This window comes from Rhinolophus sinicus, chromosome 4, assembly GCF_057876585.1.
Source record: "Rhinolophus sinicus isolate RSI-liver-muscle chromosome 4, RSI-T2T, whole genome shotgun sequence".
NCBI lineage: Eukaryota > Metazoa > Chordata > Mammalia > Chiroptera > Rhinolophidae > Rhinolophus > Rhinolophus sinicus.
This window is the reverse complement of record NC_142504.1, coordinates 53,069,742-53,091,739: the sequence shown is the minus strand read 5'-3', so window position 1 is coordinate 53,091,739 and position 21,998 is coordinate 53,069,742. Positions and strand designations below refer to the sequence as shown.

Below are 21,998 nucleotides of genomic sequence, written 5' to 3'. Positions count from 1 at the left end.
AATTGGAACAGTAAAAAGCATAAAGAATTGAAAAAAAATTAGAAGAGTTTAAGGGACCTGTGGGACAACATCAAACATAACAACATTTGCATCACAGGGGTACCAGAAGGGGAAGAGAGAAAGCAAGGGATTGAGAACCTATTTGAAGAAATAATGACTGAACACTTTCCTAACCTGGCAAAAGAAATAGACATACAAGTCCAGGAAGCACAGAGAGTTCCAAACAAGATGAACCCAAACAGGCCCACACCAAGACACATCATAATTAGAATGGCAAAAGTTAAAGACAAAGAGAGAATCCTAAAAGCAGCAAGAGTAAGGCAACTACTAACTTATAAGGGTGCTCCCATAAGATTGTCAGCTGATTTCTCAACAGAAACTTTGCAGACCAGAAGAGATTGGCACAAAATATTCAATGCGATGAAAGGCAAAGACCAACAACCAAGATTAGTCTACATAAAAAATCTATCATTTAGAATCAAAGGACAATGAGTTTTCAGACAAGAAAAAGCTAAAGGAGTTCACCACCACCAAATGAGTATTACAAGGAATGTTAGAGGAACTCCTTTAAGATAGAAAAAAAAAAATTATGAATAATAAAATGGAAATAGCTACATATCCATCAACAATTACTTTCAATGTAAATGGATTAAATGCTCCAATCAAAAGACATAGAAGGACTAAATGGATAAGAAAACAAAACCCTTACATATGCTGTCTACAAGAGGATCACTTCAGATTGAATGACACACACAGACAGAAAGTAAAGGGATGGAAAAATATACTTCATGATAATGGACATGAAGAAAATATTAAAAGCTGAGGTAGGAATACTTATACCAGACAAAATAGACTTTGAAAGAAAGGCTATAAAAAGAGACAAAGAAGGACCCAGTAATCCCATTTCAGGGTATTTATCTAAAGCAGGAGTGTCCAAACTTTTTTCAACGTTTTCACCAAGGGCCATATTCGGTAAAATACGCAAACAGCTGGGCCACTCACTCGAGGTGAAGTACGTATTGCCTCACCTGGTTTAGTTAAGTAAACTAAATATACTTTTGGAATTTGCTGCAGGCCAATAAAAAATGGATTGCGGGTCGCAGTTGGCCCGCGGGCTGCAGTTTGGACACCCCTGATCTAAAGAAACCCAAACGATAATTCGAGGGGACGTATGCATCCATATGTTCATTGCAACATTATTTACAATGGCTAAGATGCAAAGGCAGCCTGGGTGTCTGTCAATGGAAGAATGGATAACGAGGAGGTGATACATATAGACAATGGAATATTGCTCGGACATGGAAGGGAATGGGTTCTTGTCGTCTGTGGCAGCATGGATGGACCTGGAAGGAGTGTAAGAAAGAGAAAGGCAGATACAATGTGATTTTGCTTACGTGTGGAATCTAAAGAACAATATTTAAAAAACAAAACAGAAACAAGCTCATAGATGCAGAGAACATATTCATGGTTGCTAGATGGGAGGGGATTGGGCATGAGTAAAAAGGGGGAAGGAATTAAGAAGTACAAGTTGGTTGTTATATAATAATCATGGAGCTGTAGAGTATAGCATAAGGAATATAGTCAATAATATTGTAATAACTATGTATGGTTCTGATGGGTACTGGATTGTTGGGGTGATAAGAGGGGGTTGGGGACAGGGTGAAAAAGGTAAAGGGATTAAGGAGTACAAACTGGTAGTTACAAAATAGTCATGGGGATGTAAAATAAAGCACAGGCAATATAGTCAATAATATGGTAGTAACTATGTATAGTGCCAGTGAGTACTTCTTAAATTATATAAATGTCTAACTACTATGCTGTACACCTGAAATTAACATAAAATAATAGTTAATGTTAACTGTAATAGTAAATTTTAAAAAGAGGGTAAAAGGTGAAGGGGAATAAGAGGTCCAAATTTCCAGGTATAAAACTTTAAGTCATGAGGATGTAATGTACAGCATGGGAAATATAGTCGATAATATTGTGATAGCGTGGTAAATGTCAGATGCTTGCTGGACGTATCATGATCACTTTTTTAGGTATATAAATTTTGAATAACTAGGGTGTATACCTGAAACTAATATAATATTGTATGTTAGCTATATTTTAATAAAAATCTTAAATAAAATAAATTGAAAAAATATGTATGAGAAATTTAAATATTCAGACAGAAAGGGAAATCTTCAGGCATCAGAAATCAAGAACAGCAAGACCATTAACTGATACCCTGTCACCCTTGGAGCAGCCATGGGTACAAGTTTGGCAAACTTGGGGCTGATGTTTGAGCATCAACAAAGGGACAGTGCAAGGGGAGATGTTTGGACCAAGTCCCTGGTAAAAACCCTGAACCCTGAAAGGGCTGCCCCAACAGTGAAAAGAGATGAGACAAAACCCATGTACTAGCCAAGGGAATTAACAAAGGTGTTTGTTTGTGTTAGAGAATATGGATAGGGAAAAGATATCTGTGAGAAATTAAAACCCAGCTCTGAATATTTCATAGTGTAGAGTCTAAATATATACTGTACTCAGTGGAGATATCTCCAAGGAGAGATCGTTCAATGAAATCTGTTGAGCATTTGGCAGAAGGAAATGCAAAGCCTCTTATTAGCCATGATTACGCAACCCAAAGTTTAAATGGTTTCATAGGAAAACGATCTCTTTTCAATAAAAAATTACCCACCACACAAGGAAATATTACTCTATGAAGGAGAGAAAGCAGTAATTAGATTCTCAGGTATTTAAGCTAAAAGACAATCTGAAGAAGATTGTTTAGAAAGCATATTTAAGGCAATTAAAAAGAAATAAGAAAAATAGAAGCCATAGAAAACCAAATATAACTTCTAGAAATAAAAAAATATATAGTCTTTAAAATGAAAAACTTAAGGATAAACATAAGATTAAACATAACTGCAGAGAGAATTACTAAACCAGATAACAGATTTAAGGAAATCACCAAAAAAATGCAGCATAAAATATAGAGAGAAAATATGTGAGGGAGGTAAAAAGACATAGAAGATAGAGATGATTCAAGTGTACATTTAATAAGAGTTTTTGCAGGGAAGAATGGAGAGAACAGAGGAGAAGAGAAGAGATCATTACTGAAATGTCAGGAATCACAAGTCCTAAGTAGGATAAATAAAAACAAATTCATATCAAGTATAGTAAAACTGTGAATCCCAAAGACAAAGAGAAAAATGTTAACGTCAACCACAATTTAAAAAGGCATTCATCTCTGAAGGTATGACAATTAAACGGACAATGTATTATCAGCCAAAAATAGAGGCCAGAAGATAATTTCTTCATTTGCTAAAAATAATAACTATTAACGTAGAATTCTAACTCTAGCTAAACAATAAAAAATGACAAAGGAAGCATTTTCCAGCAAATGAAATGCAGTTTATCACTCAGAGACCTTCACTGAAAAAAATTAGAAAGCCCTGGAAAGAAAGAATGGGATATGAGACATAACAATGAGTAAAAATTTTGCATATGTAATGAAAGCTAAGTGATCTTGTAAACACAATAATATTAATAACTAATGCTGGGCAATAATAATATAGAAGGTTGGAAGGGATGATCAGTAATTGTGATTGTTATTTGGGAGGAAAGATGAAAATACTGATTTGACTCTTTAAAGCAAAGCATGTTCAAAATATACTGGTAATAACTAAAAGAATAAAATGCAGTAGGTGGAAAACCAGAATACTTGATAAACCTATTAGAATGACAGACAGGAGGAAAAGGGCAGAAAAAACATGGTTAAAAAAACCCACAAAATAAGATAATCAAAATAAATTTAAATATATCACTATCTATTTGTACCAACATAGATAAGTCTCAAAAGCAAAATGTTGAAAGAAAAAGGCAGGATATAAAAACGTTTCTAGAGTGTGCTACCATTATGTAAAATTTTAAGATACCCAAAATAATACTATATATTTCATACACACACACGCGCACACACACACACACACACACACACACAATTAATAAACACAAGCACTGGAGGGATAGTGATTACTTTCCAGGAGGGAGGCTATGCCATAGAGTGACTGGGGAGAGGGAGAGGAAAAGGAGGATTTTAGTATGAGTTATAATATTTCATTTTTTAAAGATAAAAAATCTTAAGCAAATGTGGTTAAATGTTAACATTTTAAAATTCTGGATAATTTTATTATATATATTTCTTCTATATTTCAAACCATAACGTATAATAATTTGTTTCAAAAGGAAAGAGAATTTTAGATTCTGATCAATGGGAATTGCTCATACAAATCACATCCTTTTCCTTTCTCTATACAGAAAAATCCCAGGCAGCTCCTAAACCATAGCAGAGAACCTAAAAAATATGTTCTCTCTAATTTAGTTACCAAAGAGGATTCTTTATGATTTTCTGCTTAAAGATCCAAAATTTAAATGTGTTCTAATTATTTTTATTGTTAATGAACACAGCTTTTAACCAGTGCCACATGTACATGAGATTTATGGAGCTCCTCCGTGCCAGGCCAGTGCTATTCAATAATATAACGTGAGCCACAGATGTAAGCCACATATACAATTTAAAATTTTCTAGTATCCATATTTAAGAAAGTAAAAAGAAACAGGTAAAATTAATTTTAATAATATATTGTATTTGACCTAATATAACCAAAATATCATTTCAACATATTACCAAGATAAAGATATTAATGAGATATTTTGCATGAGAGTAGATTTTACATTTACAGCGTATGCCAGTTCGGACTAGCCACATTTCAAGTTCCAATAGCCTCATGTGGATTATGGCTGCCATATTGCACTTTGTAGCTCTTCATAACAAAAGTAGCTCTTGTTCACTGTGCACTTAAACACAGTGTGAGGCACTATACTATACTAAAATCCATACAGTCATATTTAATCCTTAAATCAACTCAATGAAATATCCAAGGAAAGCAAATGTCAGAAATCAGAGTGCCTTGCCCAGGTCACACAGTTGGCAAGCTGTAGGGCTGGAATTAAACCAGGTCAGTGCTATTCACAACCCACTCTCCTAACTCCCATGATCAAAGGTCACCTATGGGCAGCGACTTTCTCTTTAATTAATCCTCTCCAGACCATTTAGCTTCTATATAATTGAGTACCTCAAATCTTATTCTTGTAAGGCATTTGGGTATTCAGTTGGATAAACATCTTGTCTGGGCCTAGAGATGGTGCTAAGTACACCCCTCTATTTTGCCTGTCTCTTGTCAAGGGGCTGAAAAATGGGATCGAATATTTGCTCTGACTCAGAATCCCTTCAAAATAAGGTAAAATGTAGGAGAGCGGCAACTTGCAAAAGAAAGGGAAAGGCTGATACAGTTCACTTAGCGCACTACAGTCATCTTCGATCCTTTTGTGTATATCCATTGTTCAACTACTTGACAAATTTCTATTTCTAGCATTTCCATAAAAGTCTCCCTAACTGGGGAAGTCGTACGCCTTTCATGGCTTCTTAATAAACTGGAAGTGAGTACCAGTACAGAATCAAAGGAACTAAAACTCCAGTTCCTGCTGCTGCTGGGGTTGCCTTCTGAACGTGGCTTATACAATATTTCATCTGTGCTGACACCTTTCACTCTCAATTATTTGGCCACTGTCAAAACAAATCAATCAAATTATAGCACTGTGTCTTCATGTTACAATTCCATTGTTAAGTTAGCGACATTAGCTTTGAAATATGTGGAAGTATAAATTTTATCTCTATTATTTATTTAATGCAACTTTCTCCCAAGTGAGTTATTTTCCAAACACAGCAAACTCAAATTATCTTATGTCAAATGTTGAATATATATATGTTCAGCTAAGAATTTCTAAAATAATGGCACACAGGGGAACCAAGATGCATAAGAATGTATTAGTGCACCTGCATATTTGTGCTAATCTTAATCCAGTGACAGATGGCAAACATACCAGCTCTTTTTTGTTTTTATCTTTTTGTTTTGTTTTGTTCTGCCTATAAACTTGGTGAGCACAGTTGACGAATATAATGTGAGAGAAGATGAAGATGACAATAAACCAAAGGAAAAGGTTAACATGGAGCCAGAAGGTTTTCACAGATTGATTTTGCTTCTAGTAAGACATAATTTTCCAAGATAAATAATTTCCAAAAATTAAAACTATGTTATCTAAACTGCAGTTTTCCCCAAGCACAGATTTCCTCCTGCATAACACCAGGGCCAAGCATAACACTGCCCTGCGTGGTTACCATAAGGCAGCAACCAAAGTGCTTTAAAGAAAAGAAAGGAAAAAAAAAAAAAATGACTCAAACATTTTCATTTTGAAATTTTAAGGCTACAGCTACATTTTTAAATAATAGATTTAAATCAATAGAGTTACTTTTCAGCGAAAGAGAAAATACTGTTCAAGCTTTTATGTCCAAGCTCTTAAAATAGCTTCTTTATACAGGGAAACTTGGCATGTCTTTAGAAGATAAAAAGCAAACTGACAGATACATTTTTGGGCTCCTTATTGCACTCTGGCTATATAAAGGGTAAGAGACAATCAAAAGCTCCAAAGTGTACATTATGTCCAAAGAAAGAGAATTAAGCTGAGGGAATTACAGGAGCCCCAGCCTAACCTGCCGCAGAACAGTCATACATGCTGGGAGCTCTTCCTCAGTCTCCACTGGTTCCACATCTTCCTCTTCCAGTGGTGTTCCTTTCCTAACCTCTTCTCCCCCAGAAATGTCTTTCCTCCCTGGCTATTGTCATATATGTTGATGTTTTCTATGCTGGTGATGGACCTCCAGCACCAATCCCATTCTCAGTTTTAGATCCATGTGTTTCCGACTGGCTGCTGGGATCTCCACTGACATTTTCCACAGAAAATTTGAACTAATCATGTTAAACTGAATTAACAATCTCCCCTCTTTCCTCTTGTCATTCTACATTTAATCAATCACCAAATCCTACCAAACTCACTTTGTTGATGTCTCCTAGATCAATCCTCTGCTCTTCATCACCAGACCCTTTCTTTCCTGGGTGACTGCAAAGCCTCCTTCCTAACTAGACTGGAGTGTCTACCACAGTGCCTGGAAAAGAGCAGATGCTAAATAAGTATTTGTGAAATCCATCGATCAATCTTTGTGCACACTTCATGGGAGGAAATGAGGTTTAGCTTTTCCCTAGAGGGGGCTGAGAAATAATAGCTATGACCTCTGACTGGGAATCTGTCCTGCAAGACTTGCACACATAAGAGAAGACAGGACTTTCTTGGAGAGCATTAGCTCTCCATTCTCTCAACAGTGGGCAGAGAGGAATTGGGGACCATCTCTCATTTCCCTATTTTCAATACCTCTCCACTCCCTGCCCCACCCCCCACTTCCCACAGATCCAGAAGTCCTGTTTATTTTGATTCCAGAGAAAATTTGAATAAATAATCACAGTTCCCTCTCATCCTTGGTAATGGAGTGAGACTGAGAAACATTTCAAGCAGTCTTTCCTTTTTTTAGGCATCAGTGCCACTCTGATAGCAGCCATCTTGAAAAAGAGCTCTGCTGGCCAACTTGGAATCTAATCCAGTTTGCACATCCTAGTGTAGACACAGTGCTAGATGCCATCAAGAGTCCTGATGGATTTACAGCCTTATTATGTGCAACCTGGGGATCACATTACTTCACTGCCTTTTGCTTTGAAAATAAATGCTTTGGCTTTGCTTTGACACTTATGTGGCAGCTGGAAACCATTATCCTTGACAATGCTTTATTCCATTGACAATATCTCTTAAGTACACAGTATACTAGTCATACTCCTCATTCATGTGCTTCCAGTTTAATCCATGCCCCAGTGCCTCAGCGATGCCTGCTGCAAGGATAATGTACTGTAGAACAGGCTCTCCAGGTACTTTAAATAAAGAGTCTGAAGCTTTGGAGATATGGAGGTTTGAAAAACTGCCAGGGTAAGACACATTGCAACAACTTTTCATAACTTCTTTGTGGTAGATTTTGTATTATTATATGGTGTGTCATGTGGGGCTCTTCTGAATAACACTGTAAATAGGAATTTATGCACTAAGTATTTCTAATATTGGATTTTGTGACAGCAAGCCACAGGCCAGAAGCTGAGAAATCATTGCATATTAAAAGCCAGAGTCCCTTCTTCTCCTTTCCGTGGTGGGTACTGCATTGTCCTTTCTGTGAATGGTATTAGCCTTCTGCCCGCATGTTCATGACGCCCCGGGAGTGCGACTTTCTGAGTGTGGGCATCACGAGAATAGCACAGAAGTACATCATGAGGAAAAGCAGCAAACGTGGCCACCTGGTTGTTTTCTTCTCCAAGAACGACACCAGAATGATCAGTCAATGTTCCCACCCCAACCACTCCCTGCCAATAATTTCTTCTTTGATCAATAAAATCAAAGCCTTTAAAGGCAAGTTTATTAATATTAAATATTGCTCATACATAATGAACGTATAGAGTTGCTTTGTGGTTGTCTTGTTTTTAATTAGAGAACTAATCCACTTTGAGTTCAGAGATGCTTCCTTAAAAAATTGGTTAGAAAGTCAAAACAATACAACTATACACTTAACCTTGTCAATGCTGGTAACGACGTTTTGGAAATAACCTTTCACCTTAATGAAGACAAAGTATTTTAATTTTGAAATAATACTTATTAATGTAGAATCTTTAAGAAGGAAAGCAATCACTCACATCTCTCGCTAGAGTTCACAAGTAACACTTTGCTGTATATAGTATTTTTCTTTTCCTCTCTCTGCGGGGTGTGTGTGTGTGGGGGGCTTCTTTTAAACAATGGGATAAATCGTGTGCATCTGAAATCTTTACTATTTTAGTGTTAGCTTCTGGCTCTGAGAAATAGAGCCATTAACACTTTCTTTAATGAGAGAACTTGAGTTTCCCACTTCCATGAGTTTTTTTCCTAGCTTTCATTAATAGTTTGCACTCATATATTCTTTTTAATGTTTTAAAATAAGTTGGTATTTTATAAGCACTACAGTATCCATTTACCTTTTTTCCTTTGTTGAAAAAATTGAGGTATATTTTACAAACAGTAAAATTCACCCTTTCTTATGTAGAGCTCTACAAGTTTGATAAACACATATACTCTTGTGTCCCTACCATGATCAACACAGAGAACAATTGCATCAACCCCCAAATTCCTTTGTGTTCCTTTAGAGTCAACTCCTCCACTCATCCCCACAGCCCTTCCACCCTAGGTCACCACTGATCTTTTTCTGTCCCTAGAGTTCTGCCTTTTCCTAAATGTTAGATAAATGGAGTCATTTGTGCTCAGTTACATGCGCTCATTTGCTATTTTAAATATGCTCCAGTTGTTCCATGTATTTGTTATCCATTATTATATTTATCATTTGAGTTCTACTACTTTAAGAAATAGTTAATGTGTTATGTTGTAAGTAACCCCACGGATAGTCCATACAACACAACAGGTTCACATAATGGAATTATAGAATTACAGTGTTGGAAGGAATCTTCAAGTTCTCCTAAGTCAAATACTCCTGTGGTGTATCTTCGGTGCAGTGGCCATTGAACAGTAATATGCAGGAAGAGCACCCTCCCCTTAGGAGTCTCTTCATTTCCACTGGCAGCAGTCGTGACCAGGTGACTTGCCTGGCCAATAGGATGTGAGTGAAAGCGATGTGGGCCACTTCTGAGCCGAAGCTCAGAACTCCTAGAATGAAGACATACGGCAGAGCCACTGCTGATCTGCAGCTAACATGTATTATGAAATAAACAAAGAAATAAACCTTTGTTATATCTTAGTGAGATTTTGTGCATATTTGTTCCCGTAGCATAACCTAGTGAAAGCTAAAAGATACAAACATCTGTCCATCGGGTTGTTCAATGTTCACTGAGAATTTGTGCAGTTAACTTTTCTAGCACTTAGGACTTCTCCCTGGGTCACTGTTCTCCAGATTTTGTATGGCTTAGTCCCTTGTGTCCTTTGGGTCTCTTTCCAGTGGAGAGACTGACCTTGTACAAAATACATCACATGCCCTCCCTGCCGCCCTCTATTCTCTCAATCTGCTTCACTCCCCAGAGAAGCACCTGAAGGGGCTCTCTATTTTCTTTATTGCTATAACCCACATGAAGATCATGGCCTAGTACACTATGAAAACTCAATTGGTATTTGTTGAGAAAATGAATAAAATTAGTAAAACACAAAAACAACAACAAAAAATAAGCTTACTTCTTGTTAAGCCGGTATGATTCTTTTTACCATCAGATAATTAAAACTATGTAATATGACGTGTCTCCCCTTTGACTTGTCCTATGGTTCCAAACCTTTGCCTAGGTTTCTTGTTGTTGTTGTTGTTGTTTTTAATAAACAGCTTTTGGTCTTTCATGCTTCTTATATTATAAACTGCTTTGAATCCTTGGAATTAGAGAGGCATAACTAAGTGAATGCAAACATATATCCATGCAAATATCAAACTGCATTGTCCAAGCACATTTGTCTGTATTACATCAGGCCCTGTGTTGGCCATTCAGCATGCATGGGAAATGCCTCTATCGTCACCCCCTGTTCCCCCAATCTGATTGCCTACCACCTCAGACTCCCAACCTTCAATTCAACAACTAGAACTGCTCACAGAACTCTGTAGACTCCATGTTCTTCATTCTGTTTTCTCTACATTGAATGTTCTTTTGACTTTTCTTTGTTTGACTTCTATTAATTCTTTAAAATTCATTCATCTATCCATCTATCCACGCATCCCTCTATCCATCCATTCATTAATTCTTGAGGACCTATTATGAGCCAGGTACTGCTCCAGTTCTTGTGCCACATCACTGACCCAAACAAAGATGCCTATCATGGGACATGCATCCTAGGGGAGGAGACAGACACAAACAATACATTGTATGTGGGCATCTTCCTCTCTAGCAGCAGGGCCATGCATCACAATGCTGCCTCCACTGCCCTACCTGACTACAGTAGTAGGCATGACCCAAATTGTTTGAGAGAGAGAGACAGAGAGAGAGAGAGAGAGAGAGAGAGAGAGAGAGAGAGAGAGAGAAAGAGAGAGAGAAACTCAACCATTTTTGAGATTTTAAGTCTATGTAGAAGATTATATGTGTTATGAGAAAAGGAAATAAAGGAAAGTAGGAGGTAAGGGGGAATAGGTGGGGAACAAGGAAGACGGTAGGCTTCATGATTTATGGGGAAAGAGTGCTTAAGGCAGAGGGAACAGCCTGAGCAACGGCCTTTGGGTAGGAGTATATTCAAAGAACACCAGGGAGGCCAGAGGCCCGTATACCGAGGCTGATTATGAATTAGAAGGGAGGCAGGTGTGGAAGTGAGAAAGCAAAATAAATTAGACCAAAGATGTATGTCTTTGGCGCATGAACTGACTGAAAGCAAGACGATCAGAAGTATTCTGGGTTTCTGAGAGAACTGGATACCCAAAGAGACTACAAATCATTAACTATTGGAAACCTCAAGTCACCTGTGGCCCCCAAGATTCCATAAGCCACAGACAGAGAAAGCCTCCAACCTTCTCTTCAGATGTGGCCAAGGCAGATAACGGACAGGGAAGAATCCCAGGAGTGTAGCCAGCGGTCCAGGAGAAGAGTGACCAAGGGTCTTTACCTAGAGAGGCTCAATAGACGATCCTCTCCCTCTCTCCGGAGGAGGAGACCTTCACGACGTCTGCCTACTGGGACATCGGAATGGCTATGGATAACCAGACTGTGGCATACTCTTATGATGGAACATGACTTGGAAATGAAAAGAAAGGAACTACAGATCTACACAACAACATGAATGAATCTCAAGGCATTATGCTAAGTGAGAAAAGCAGATGTGAAAAAATACACACTGTACGCATCCATTTATATGAAGTTCTAAAGCAGACAAAACTAATGCATAGTGACAGAAATCGGATCAGGGTCGCCTAGTTGGAAGGAGGCAATTGACTGCAAAGGGACACAAGGGAACCTTTTGGAGATAATGAAATGTTTTATGTATTGATTGCGGTGAATGGAAGTTGCAAGGGTGTATACAATTATCAAAACTCAATGAGCTGAGCACTTAAGCTCCATGCATTTTGTTGTATGTAAATGCACCTCAATTAAAACAACGAAAACAAAACAAACAAAAAGGAAGTGTAATGTAACTTGCCCATGAAATTCCTAACCTCAGAACTATTCCCACATACTTGGCTCGGCATAGTCTTTAGTTTGGAGAGTCCGAGAAAACCAGGGCAGGTTTCCTGCCAGTGCTAAGGTAAGGGAAGGAACTACCACCGTTGGCTGGAGTTTCAGCTTGCTTTGAACCTAATTGCTTTTCTGTGCTCAGGTCAAGCAGCACTCTCTAATGTATTTTTGGTCATTAATTTAAACATTATGCTAGAGTTAACCGGAGTGTTCCCACTTTGATATAAACGTCTCATGTAGCACATTAATATTCTCCATTTACATTGCCCACCGTGATTAGTGGGTTATCCCACCCGGCCAGTGTGATGAGAACAAGTCACCAACCTGAACAATCAATCCTAACTGTAGCCCCACCTCTGCTGTCCCACTAACCACTTTGCTTCTTGTTGTCACTTATGTTGAGGATGCACACATATTTACTTACATTTTCTGCCTATGTCTAAAAAAAGCAAAAAATCCAACACATTTGCATGAGTTCCATATGGAGGACTTTCTTTTGCTACATCAAATAATCATCTAGTTCCTATACTAGGACAAATGCAAGTTACATTTTTTTAGTACAGCTATCTGTGTTTCAAAATATTAAGTAAATTGGAAGACACTAATTTTTACATGAGTTTATAAAATATGTGACAGAGCAACTTTAGTGGTTTTCTTTCTTTGAGGCTTATGGTCATTATTAGTCTTATTTCGCAGGTGTGGGTTTGCTGATAGTCACCTGAAACCAAACCCCTGTGAGTACACAGCAGACAAAGGATGCAAGAATAGAGGGATCCATCACCTGAGAGGTACATCTAAGGGGAAACAGGCTTTCAAAGGTAAGACAAGAGACAACACATGCCTTCACCGTCTTCATGTAGGTAATCTCTAGATCGTATCTGAGTTTAGAGCATTTCTGGGCTTGAATCCCAGCCAGAACTTACCCAGATTTCCCTTAAAATATTTAGAACCAATGTGATTTATAGATGATGTAATATAGAATTGTACACCTGAAATCTATGTAACTTTACTAACAATTGTCACCCCAATAAACTTTAATTAAAAAAAATACATTCAGAACCTAGGCCCTTTGGCATCTCTGAGTTCAGGGTTTGTCTTAATCTCAGTCCATGCCCATAAACGGTCTTTGCTGGTCTATGCAGTGTTCCCAGCAGACAGGCCAAAATATATCCCACTACACCCAGAGCCCTTCTGCCGATGAGGGAGGCCCTGGAGTGTTTCTTAAACACGTTGCCCATGTTCCACAGCACGTCACCTGGCTGGCTTCTCCCTCCCACCCTCAATACAGCTGATAGGACAGGGCAGTCAACCTCTAGTCTGGCCAGTGACCAATGAGGAAGCTGAGCATGAAAAAGCTCAGCCCAACAGGAACTTGAGCTTGGGTGAGCTTGGATTTTAGATAGACATGGAGACAGAGATAAAGACAGAGATGTGAAGACAGAGATAGCACTGGAGATTTCTGAGAGGTACATGAGTTGGAAAGATGCATGTACTTTGAGGAGACAAAATGGAGCAGGAGTGAACCAAAACGATGGGTTAGCCAAAAGTCAACCAGCACAGTACAGGAAAGTCATAAGGGGAAGCAGGAGGAGAGGAGACAAGTTGTTAGTCCCGCTGGGAGTGCAAACTGGCATCTGCCCGCTCAGAGGGGCGAAGGATGCAGCCTGCAGCCCAGCGGTTCACTGGGGTCTCTAATCCCCCACCCACATTCCAGGATCCCTCAGGCCGGGGTGCAGGACTGTTCTTATGATTCTGCAAGATTTCTTACTCCATACTCCTATCTGCTTCCTTACAAGAAGACCCCATCACGAGGAGATAGGAGTGCATCTCTTTCTTGCATGGGAGGACTTGAGAAGGGAAAACAATCCCAGGCCATGCAGATGGGTTTTCTGCAGGGCAGAGCCGTCTCTTTTCAGCAGTGCAAAGCTTTTTCTGGATAAAATCTCAGAGCAAGGATTTCAATAATGCTTCAATTATGCAAGAGAACACCCTGTGGTCTCCGGGATGTGAATGTCCTTACAGAAGCAAAAATTCCCAAGTAAGTTATTTCTTTCACTCATTATCCTCATTTAGAGGCCTGGGGTCAGGAGAGACAGCAGGAGAATTAACGAAGGTGCTTATCACCATCACATGGCTCCCCATCACTCTGAGACGCTCAGAATCCAGAGATAGTGGGGGAGCTGCCAAATGAACTTTGAAAAAATTCCCTAGACCAGCCTTTCTTAAACGTGAGTGTGCACAAGAACCACCTGCGGAACTTAAAGACGAGGATTGTTCAGTGGGTTTGGGGTGGAGCCCGACAGTCTGCATTCTCACAGGCTCCCGTTACATGCTGATGCCACTGCTGTGGGAATCATGCTTAGAGGAGGAGGCTGTGATAGGATCCCTTCTGCCTGAGCAGAGAAAGACCGCTCTGTGTAACATCATGTCATTAGTGCTCATTAAAATGCATGCATGAATCATGCTTCTGAGACTCTGAGAGCTAGTCCATGACACTTGATAAGGAACATAAATGAGCCAGCTCAATCCCATCGGTAAAGAGGAAAACACTTGAAAACTTGTCTCTGAATTCTAGACTATTAAGAAACTGATGTCAGTAAATTTTTTTCCTTAGCAAATTTGCAGGTTTTGAGCTGGAAAAACAGATAGGCTAGAGGGCTAGTCAGGAAAGTTGGAGAATAGTCAGAGACAATTCTAGTTGGTGAACTTCTTTCATGAATAAAAACTTAACCCTTCACAATGAAGAAAAAGGAAACCATCAAGAACTAAGCACATCATACGGAAATAGGCCCTCCTTCATACCAAGGGGTTAACACTTAAATCCACCCTCCTCACACTGACCAACCAAATCTGTTTCACCAAACCACCTAAGAAGGTGGGGTATCTATTACAGGTGGACAGACTTACTGGTTTTTTTCAAAAGTCTCTTAAAAGCCTAGGGCTAAGGTTACTGTGCTTATTGTCTAAGGGGAGGCCATGGGGAGGGGCAGAGCATTCTACCCAGCTGACTAGATAAATCTATGTAAGGTCTCCTTCCGAGGTACTGTAGCTCATTTACAATATCACCACCCTTGAAAAAGGATGGAACTTGACAGCATCTGGGACTGGCTTGGTCTCAGAGTCACCCAGAACCTCTACAGATGACTTTCCGCCTGCCAGCCATTCACCCATGACCCCGACTCCGACAACTTTCTGTGATAGAAGCTGGGAAGCTGCACAAGTCATGGACATGGCCCAGTGCTGCCGAGGGCTGCAGGGGGTTCCCTAAAGGTGATGAGATCAGCCTTGGGTCAGCTACTGACCGCCAAGCTGGCTGACTGGCATTGCCCTTCAGATGCTGGACACTGATCTTGGGCACCTCGGAGACATGAGACGTTTCCCTGATTACCATCCTTATTGACCCTGAACTTCTTGCAGGGTGACCAACTCTTTCTGGTTTCAACAGTGAAAGTCCCAGGTCCTGAGAGAACCCACCGTCTCCAGGAAACCAGGATGATTGGTCATTTCTGAGACTAGCGAAGGATGGGTGGTGAAGAAATCATATGGTAAGATACAAAAGGAACAGAAAAGCCCAAGAAAACTGGAAGACAGAACTTTCCTGGATCCTAACACTGATTTAGGAATTGGGATATGTTCATAAGGATATTAAAGAAAAGGGTTTGCGGGGGAGGGGGTGGGGGGGATGGCTGGATTATTTAGACTAACTAGGAAGCTTTTCCTATAATTGTCTGACTTGCAGCTGGGAGGTGTTTCATATTAATGAGCTTGCCACCACCCCTCCAAATTCATTGGAATTTCATAAATGAAGACAAAAGGAGACAAGCTCCTTTGTGCTTGTGTAGTATACGGGAGCTTGACCACTAACTCCAATACACTTCTGAAGATGAGGCCATAGGGAAATTCTGTGAGAAGCACCATGGAATAAAAAGAGCTAGCACTCTTACTGAAACTACTTAACCAGGACACAAAACTTAGGATTCATTTTCTGAAACCAAAGATGCCACAAGAACCAAATTCTAAACTATAAGCTAATACTAAATTTGATATTTAATAAGAGCGAGAGAAAATTTTGATGAAAGTCTATACTGGACGCATCACTCACTAATTTTGAACCCTTAAAATAACCAGGTAATAAAGCCCTAAGAATACCAAACTGTAATAAAGATCTAACAAGCCTGTTTTTTTGGACTCTGACATTGGTGTCTATTTTAACCAAGCAGGATTAATTTATGACGTATGAGCTCTGCAAGCTTATGTTTATTTTAATACTCAATATTCCCATAAGTGCAGATGTTCCAAATGGAAGGTTGCATTCTGATAATGCCCATTTCTTCATTAAGATTTCATCATCCACCTACATTAAAAAGCCTCTCCCTGTATTTTGTTGGTTTTGCTTTCACCTTGTTTAGTCCCTCCTTATTTGCTTAATCTGGAGATCATGGCTTCCCAGGCAATCTCAAATTTGAAACAAGCAAAGTTTGTGCATGAATGTGTCCTAGGAATGCATGATTTATGAATGGCAGGTTTCTTGGTACAATTTAATGGTATAAGAGAGACCTTGCTTTAAACATTAAAGTGAAAGTCAAGAAGTGGAAACAATGGATGGGATATTAGAATATAATAGTGGGTAAAGAAGTTTGTGTCAAGAGTTAACCAGTTATTACTTGGTCTATTTCTTAATCTATGGATTGATGCTCTGACCAATTTAATAGCTTATGAGAAGTACTGACATTTGATCAACTAAAAAAGTACTTTGTTCTGATGACTTACCCAACCAAATTCTCACTCCGCAGAAAAATAAATTAATCACTAACATTTATATCAACAGAGAAAATAAACATTTCTGACCAGTCCAAAATAAATTTGTTTTCTCTTTATTAAGCATCCTAAATATATTCAGATCATGTACATCATAAAATTCTTCCCCTTACAGAGTTTTGTAAACCAATCTATTGGTCAGTGTTGCTAAATCTCTTCAAGAAAAGTGAATACCTTCATAATATCAAGAAAACTATCCTTTCTGAGTAAAATTCAAGTCTCACTCTTGCTATATGCCCATGTAACAGAAAGCCTCAATATTCAAGTCTATTTTTCTCATCACAAACTATGACCACAAATAATATAATTTTGTTTAATAGTATTAACTAAAATATACTTAGTAAGTAAAATAATAATTAAACTAATTATTTCAAATGATCCCTTGTTGAGATGTTCTAAGCACTTCTTACACAAATCAATCATGTCTAACCTTTCTTTAAAGACGGCTACATTGAAGAACTCCTGAAACTATAACTCAGGTCCTCAAGTAACAGCATAATAATTTTACATCTATGTTTCTGACGTGTCATGCAATGATTGCTCATAAATGCTTCCAGAAGACCTGAATGTTAGGAAGATCAATGTTAAGAAATGAGGACTGATAAAGCCCAGGGCTTGAGCAAGGTCAGGCTTCACAAGACAACTTAAAACTTTGCTTCCTACACAAGCCCCCATATGCTTTACGATGGAAGCAACTCTGAGCCACATTCAACATTCAGGGCACTTGCCCACTGCAGAGGACAATGGCCAGTGGATAGAGCCCTACATGCCACACGGACAAAATGGGTTACCTTGTAGATTCTGCAATGGCAGAGTCATTATGCCCCCGGCTGCAGCTGCTGCTACCAGCCCTTGGATGTTGGTGAGATTCGCAGTAGGCAGTGTGAGGACCAGTCCTTGTTGCCCTCCTAGCTGTCCCGCCATGTTGAAGGGGATGAGAATAGGCTGGTTGAGGGCTGGCGTGCCTCCTGGCATCACCCCGGTGACAGCAGAGGCTAATTGCTGTGCTGTCAGAAGTGGCTGCAAGGAAACAGATAATCCCAGCTCACTTTGCAGTAGAACCAAGACACGGGCTGATAGAGCATTTTCTGCTACTTACGCAGGGTCAGAAAGTTCCTGAACAAATAGTAAAGAAACATGCTCTATTACAGAAAAAAAGATTGACTGGTAGAAAAATATTGAAATCACTTTTCACTTATTTTTGTTGGAAAATTTCATTTGGTTCAGACATCCTTTGAGTAGCTCAAATACCTTTAAAAGTATTACCTTACACTTATACATTACTCTTCCGATGGTTTCATTTGATCCTACCCTTACATATTTGAAACTCTTTGATACTTTATTCTGTGTTGTTCCACAAAGAACTCATTGGGATCAGTGGATTTTTTTTTTTTTTTTTTTTTTAGGTCAAAAATAGCAACAAAATACTATTTTCATCTATTAAATTAGCAAAAATAATGTCAAAGATTTACTCAGTGCAGGTAAGTCTGCAGTGACACCATTAGGCGGATTTAGGGCATGTGCCCTGGCACGAGCCTTTTGGAAAGCAATTTGGAGATTCATATCATGAGCTACAAAAATATTCATCCCCTTTTGACTCAGAATGTTCTCCTGGAATGTAGACTGAAGATATAATTCAAACAGAAAAAAGATAAATGCATAAAAGTATGCATTACATTTTTAAATACATAAATGCTGAAAAATTTTGTTACAGTACTAAACTTCATAAAATATTACCTACTCTTTAAAATGGATCATTATGACCTTTTTAGGAAAATAGAAAATGTTTATCATATGAGGATACATAAAATAAAATGGAAAATAATTAAGCAAATGATAGTCATTGTTAAAATGGAAAATTATATATGTATCATGACAAATTTAAAAAGAAATACAGAAAACAAAAATATTTTATGAGGATAAACTTTAAAATGCTTTAAATATTTCTTTTGTTATCATGCTAACATTCTTTGCTGAGTTAAAACAACATTAAAAATACATATTTATGTCCACTATTTATCCAATAGCCATTGTTTGATATGGAAAGGCAGCCTCATAGGTGTGCTTCGGGCACTGGATACACTTGAGCTTGGTGTGCACTCTTCACCGCTGTGACGTAGGGAGAATCCCGACCCTGGCCAGGCCAGGTGACCCAAAAGGTCACTGATCTTAGAGTCCTTAATCCAGAACTCTCATTGGATCCCTGTGGAAGCTTGTGAGATATAATCCTGTGTTCATTTTTCTTCTAGATAAAGCAATACAAAACTCTTATTGAGAGGTTTCACATTTTTGTTTTTAATGCAGCATGATTCTATAAATTAAAGGTAATTTTATAGAGGCATAGTACAAAGCCCAGTATCCAATAGCCAGGCACTATTCTAGTGCTGCTATGCAAGTATTAACTCTGTTGTCCTAACGCTGAGATGCAGAGACGTTACCAACTTGCCCCAAATCCCATTTCTAGAGGAGGGAGTGGGGCTCAAGTCCAGGCAGGCTGCTCCACAGCCCACTTCTGGTATAGAGAAATGGGGCTGCTTTGTTTACAGAATGTGGGGGAGGAGAGCTGAGCCCACTCTGGCCATTCTCTGTGGTCTTCCCTCAAGTCTCCTTCTGGGGAGCCCTCTGAAGAAGCCCCAGGACTCCATGCAGCCCAGTTTTAGAACCACTCTTCTAGACTCGGTAGGCCTAGCTCCTAATATATTTAGTAAAGCTAGGCTTTACTAAATTCACACAGAGTAACTATGATTTTCTTTAAAAAAACAAAGTTGCTCTGAAGCACTAAAATAGACATATTCTTTAGAAATAAGTACAAAATGGTAAGCTGATCCTCAAATTGCTGGTATTATATCACTGACACTAGTAATATCAAGATAAGAGGGAAGGCAAGTGGGGAGTCCTCAGACTGTATACAGGCCACAGGTTTGGGGGTTTGGGGATGTGGGTTTTAAATTGAATTTGCAGGCTTACAGCAGGGACTGCAATCTCATTTCTCATGGTGCCCACCACGTCTCACTGTCTGGGTCTGTCGTGCTGCTGATATAACCCAGAGGCATTAGAGTTTGTTCCCCCAGTATGTTCACACACACACACACACACACACACACACACACACACACACACACACAGTGTCATAGCATAACATTAGAAAGGGCATAGCTGGAAGAAGCCCGTTTCTGAGAGTCCCAGTCAAACTCTGTCTGGGCTTCCATGGGCAGTAGACATCTCTTCAGGCCTTCGGTCCTCGAGCCCTTATGCTCGGAAATGGACCCTGGGATCTAAGGCCATAGGGGATTTGGTGGCGGCTAGAACAAAAAAGTCAAGACCAATCTAAGCTCTACACTTGGGTTTTCAAATCTTGATCTGGAGAGCCCTCAAAGTGATGAAAGTGATCAATTTCCAGGAGCAATAGTGATAGCAACAGAGAAAGGCTTAAGTATCAGGCCTTTTTCCGTAAAATCGGGGTGAATTCCAATAGCTTCACACTAAATGAAAGAGGTAAAAAAAAAAAAGCCCAGCCTTTTATAATTGTGTTCTATATCTCCATATAACCACACCAGGCTGCAGAAAACAAATATTAGACTTTAAAAAATAATGAATGTATTTATTAATGCAGGGGCTGTATGTGATGTACAGTATTGTCAAACCCAATAAGCTGAACTTGCATTAAAATTGCATTAACTTTTTTATATTAAATCACATCTTGTATTTCAAAAATGGCTATAGAAAGGTTAAAATAACTTAATTTTCTTCACACTTCAGTCATTAAAGTTTTACTTTCTAGAAAACTGCATGGTAACCAACAGTGCAGTTGCAGTGGATCTGAAAAAGGAAAAAACAAAAAACAAAACGGGATTCCAAATGATTAAAACCAACACTTCCTTTAAAAAAGAGACACGTTCTGCAAACACATTTGTTTTCTTGATGGTATTTAATAAATAATGTAGTCATATAGCTTCCCATACAAATATTTATCACCATCTTTCCTCTGTTGGAGTTAATTGGATTGAACTCATTGTTATTTATTTGGTTATTTTTATTTGGTTATATAAACCATCCTATATGCAGCCCAATAGAAAGCAGTTGAGAGATACTGACCTGTGGCCCAACTGGGAATGGGGGGTGGGTCTGACTGGCCTGGTGCTGGTCAGGAGTGCCTGGGTCTGATAGTGCCGTGTTTCCTCTGGCCCCTGGAATTCAAAAGAGAAATGCTCCCTTAATATACGATCCAGCCTAGGGGCTGCACATGACCCCGTTTTTCTGTGACATCACATAACTAAGACACAGATGATATGCCACGTGGTTTATCAATAGCTCTAGTGTGCAAATCACTCTTCAACTGCATAAATTGTGCTAATGAACATTCAGGAGGTAGAAGGCTATGACAGCAGGGAAAGTGACAGTATCATCAGTGGCTCTAATAGGCTTACACTGTACATCAGTTTGCATAGGGCACACCAATGCGTCTCTGGTATGAGAAACTGCATCCTTTATGCATAGGTGGGCGACAGCTAATCTAATTTCCCGAAGCCAGAGAAAGTGTGATCTCAGACATGACCAAGTGTGTCTACATTATCCTTTAATATGGCTTCATATGCTTAAGCCCTTTTCCATAGAACATAACTTACTTCCTTTTCTGGAATCCTGTTGGACACCAAAGCATGACATATAAAATTCCACCAAAACAGCAAAGCTTTCACTTGAAAGCTTCCTAAACACTATAGTTTCTCTGTGTGGGCTTATGTGCTTTGTTTCAGGACAAACCGTAGCAGATAAGATAGTGGCAGTGACAATAAACACACGAGTAAACAAACAAACAAACAAACAAACAAATACAGCTAATAGCAATTTTTGAAGGTTTTTAAGGGTAACTTTTGTTTTCTTGTTGGTTAAAATCCAATTCCAAGTCATCCTTAACAAGATCCTCTTTCCTGATGTTTGTCCTATGAATAGCAAATGGAAGACAGTTCAAATCCTGTTTACTGGTGTGCCATGGATGACCAAAAAAAAAAAAAAAGATGATTCTGTCACACT

The 21,998-nt window shown here is 38.9% G+C and overlaps 1 protein-coding gene across 7 annotated transcripts in view; it reads right to left on the bottom strand.

Annotated features, from left to right (window-relative positions):
• POU6F2 (POU class 6 homeobox 2) overlaps positions 1-21,998 on the bottom strand; it is a 488,585-nt gene that overhangs the window by 230,466 nt on the left and 236,121 nt on the right. For all 7 annotated transcript variants that reach the window (XM_074340527.2, XM_074340525.2, XM_074340526.2 and 4 more), the window contains 2 exons: positions 21,063-21,154; positions 17,759-17,987 (listed from right to left, as the gene is read on the bottom strand). In XM_074340527.2, the coding sequence (XP_074196628.1) occupies positions 17,759-17,987; positions 21,063-21,154 (321 nt within the window). The remainder of the gene's footprint in view (positions 1-17,758; positions 17,988-21,062; positions 21,155-21,998) is intronic.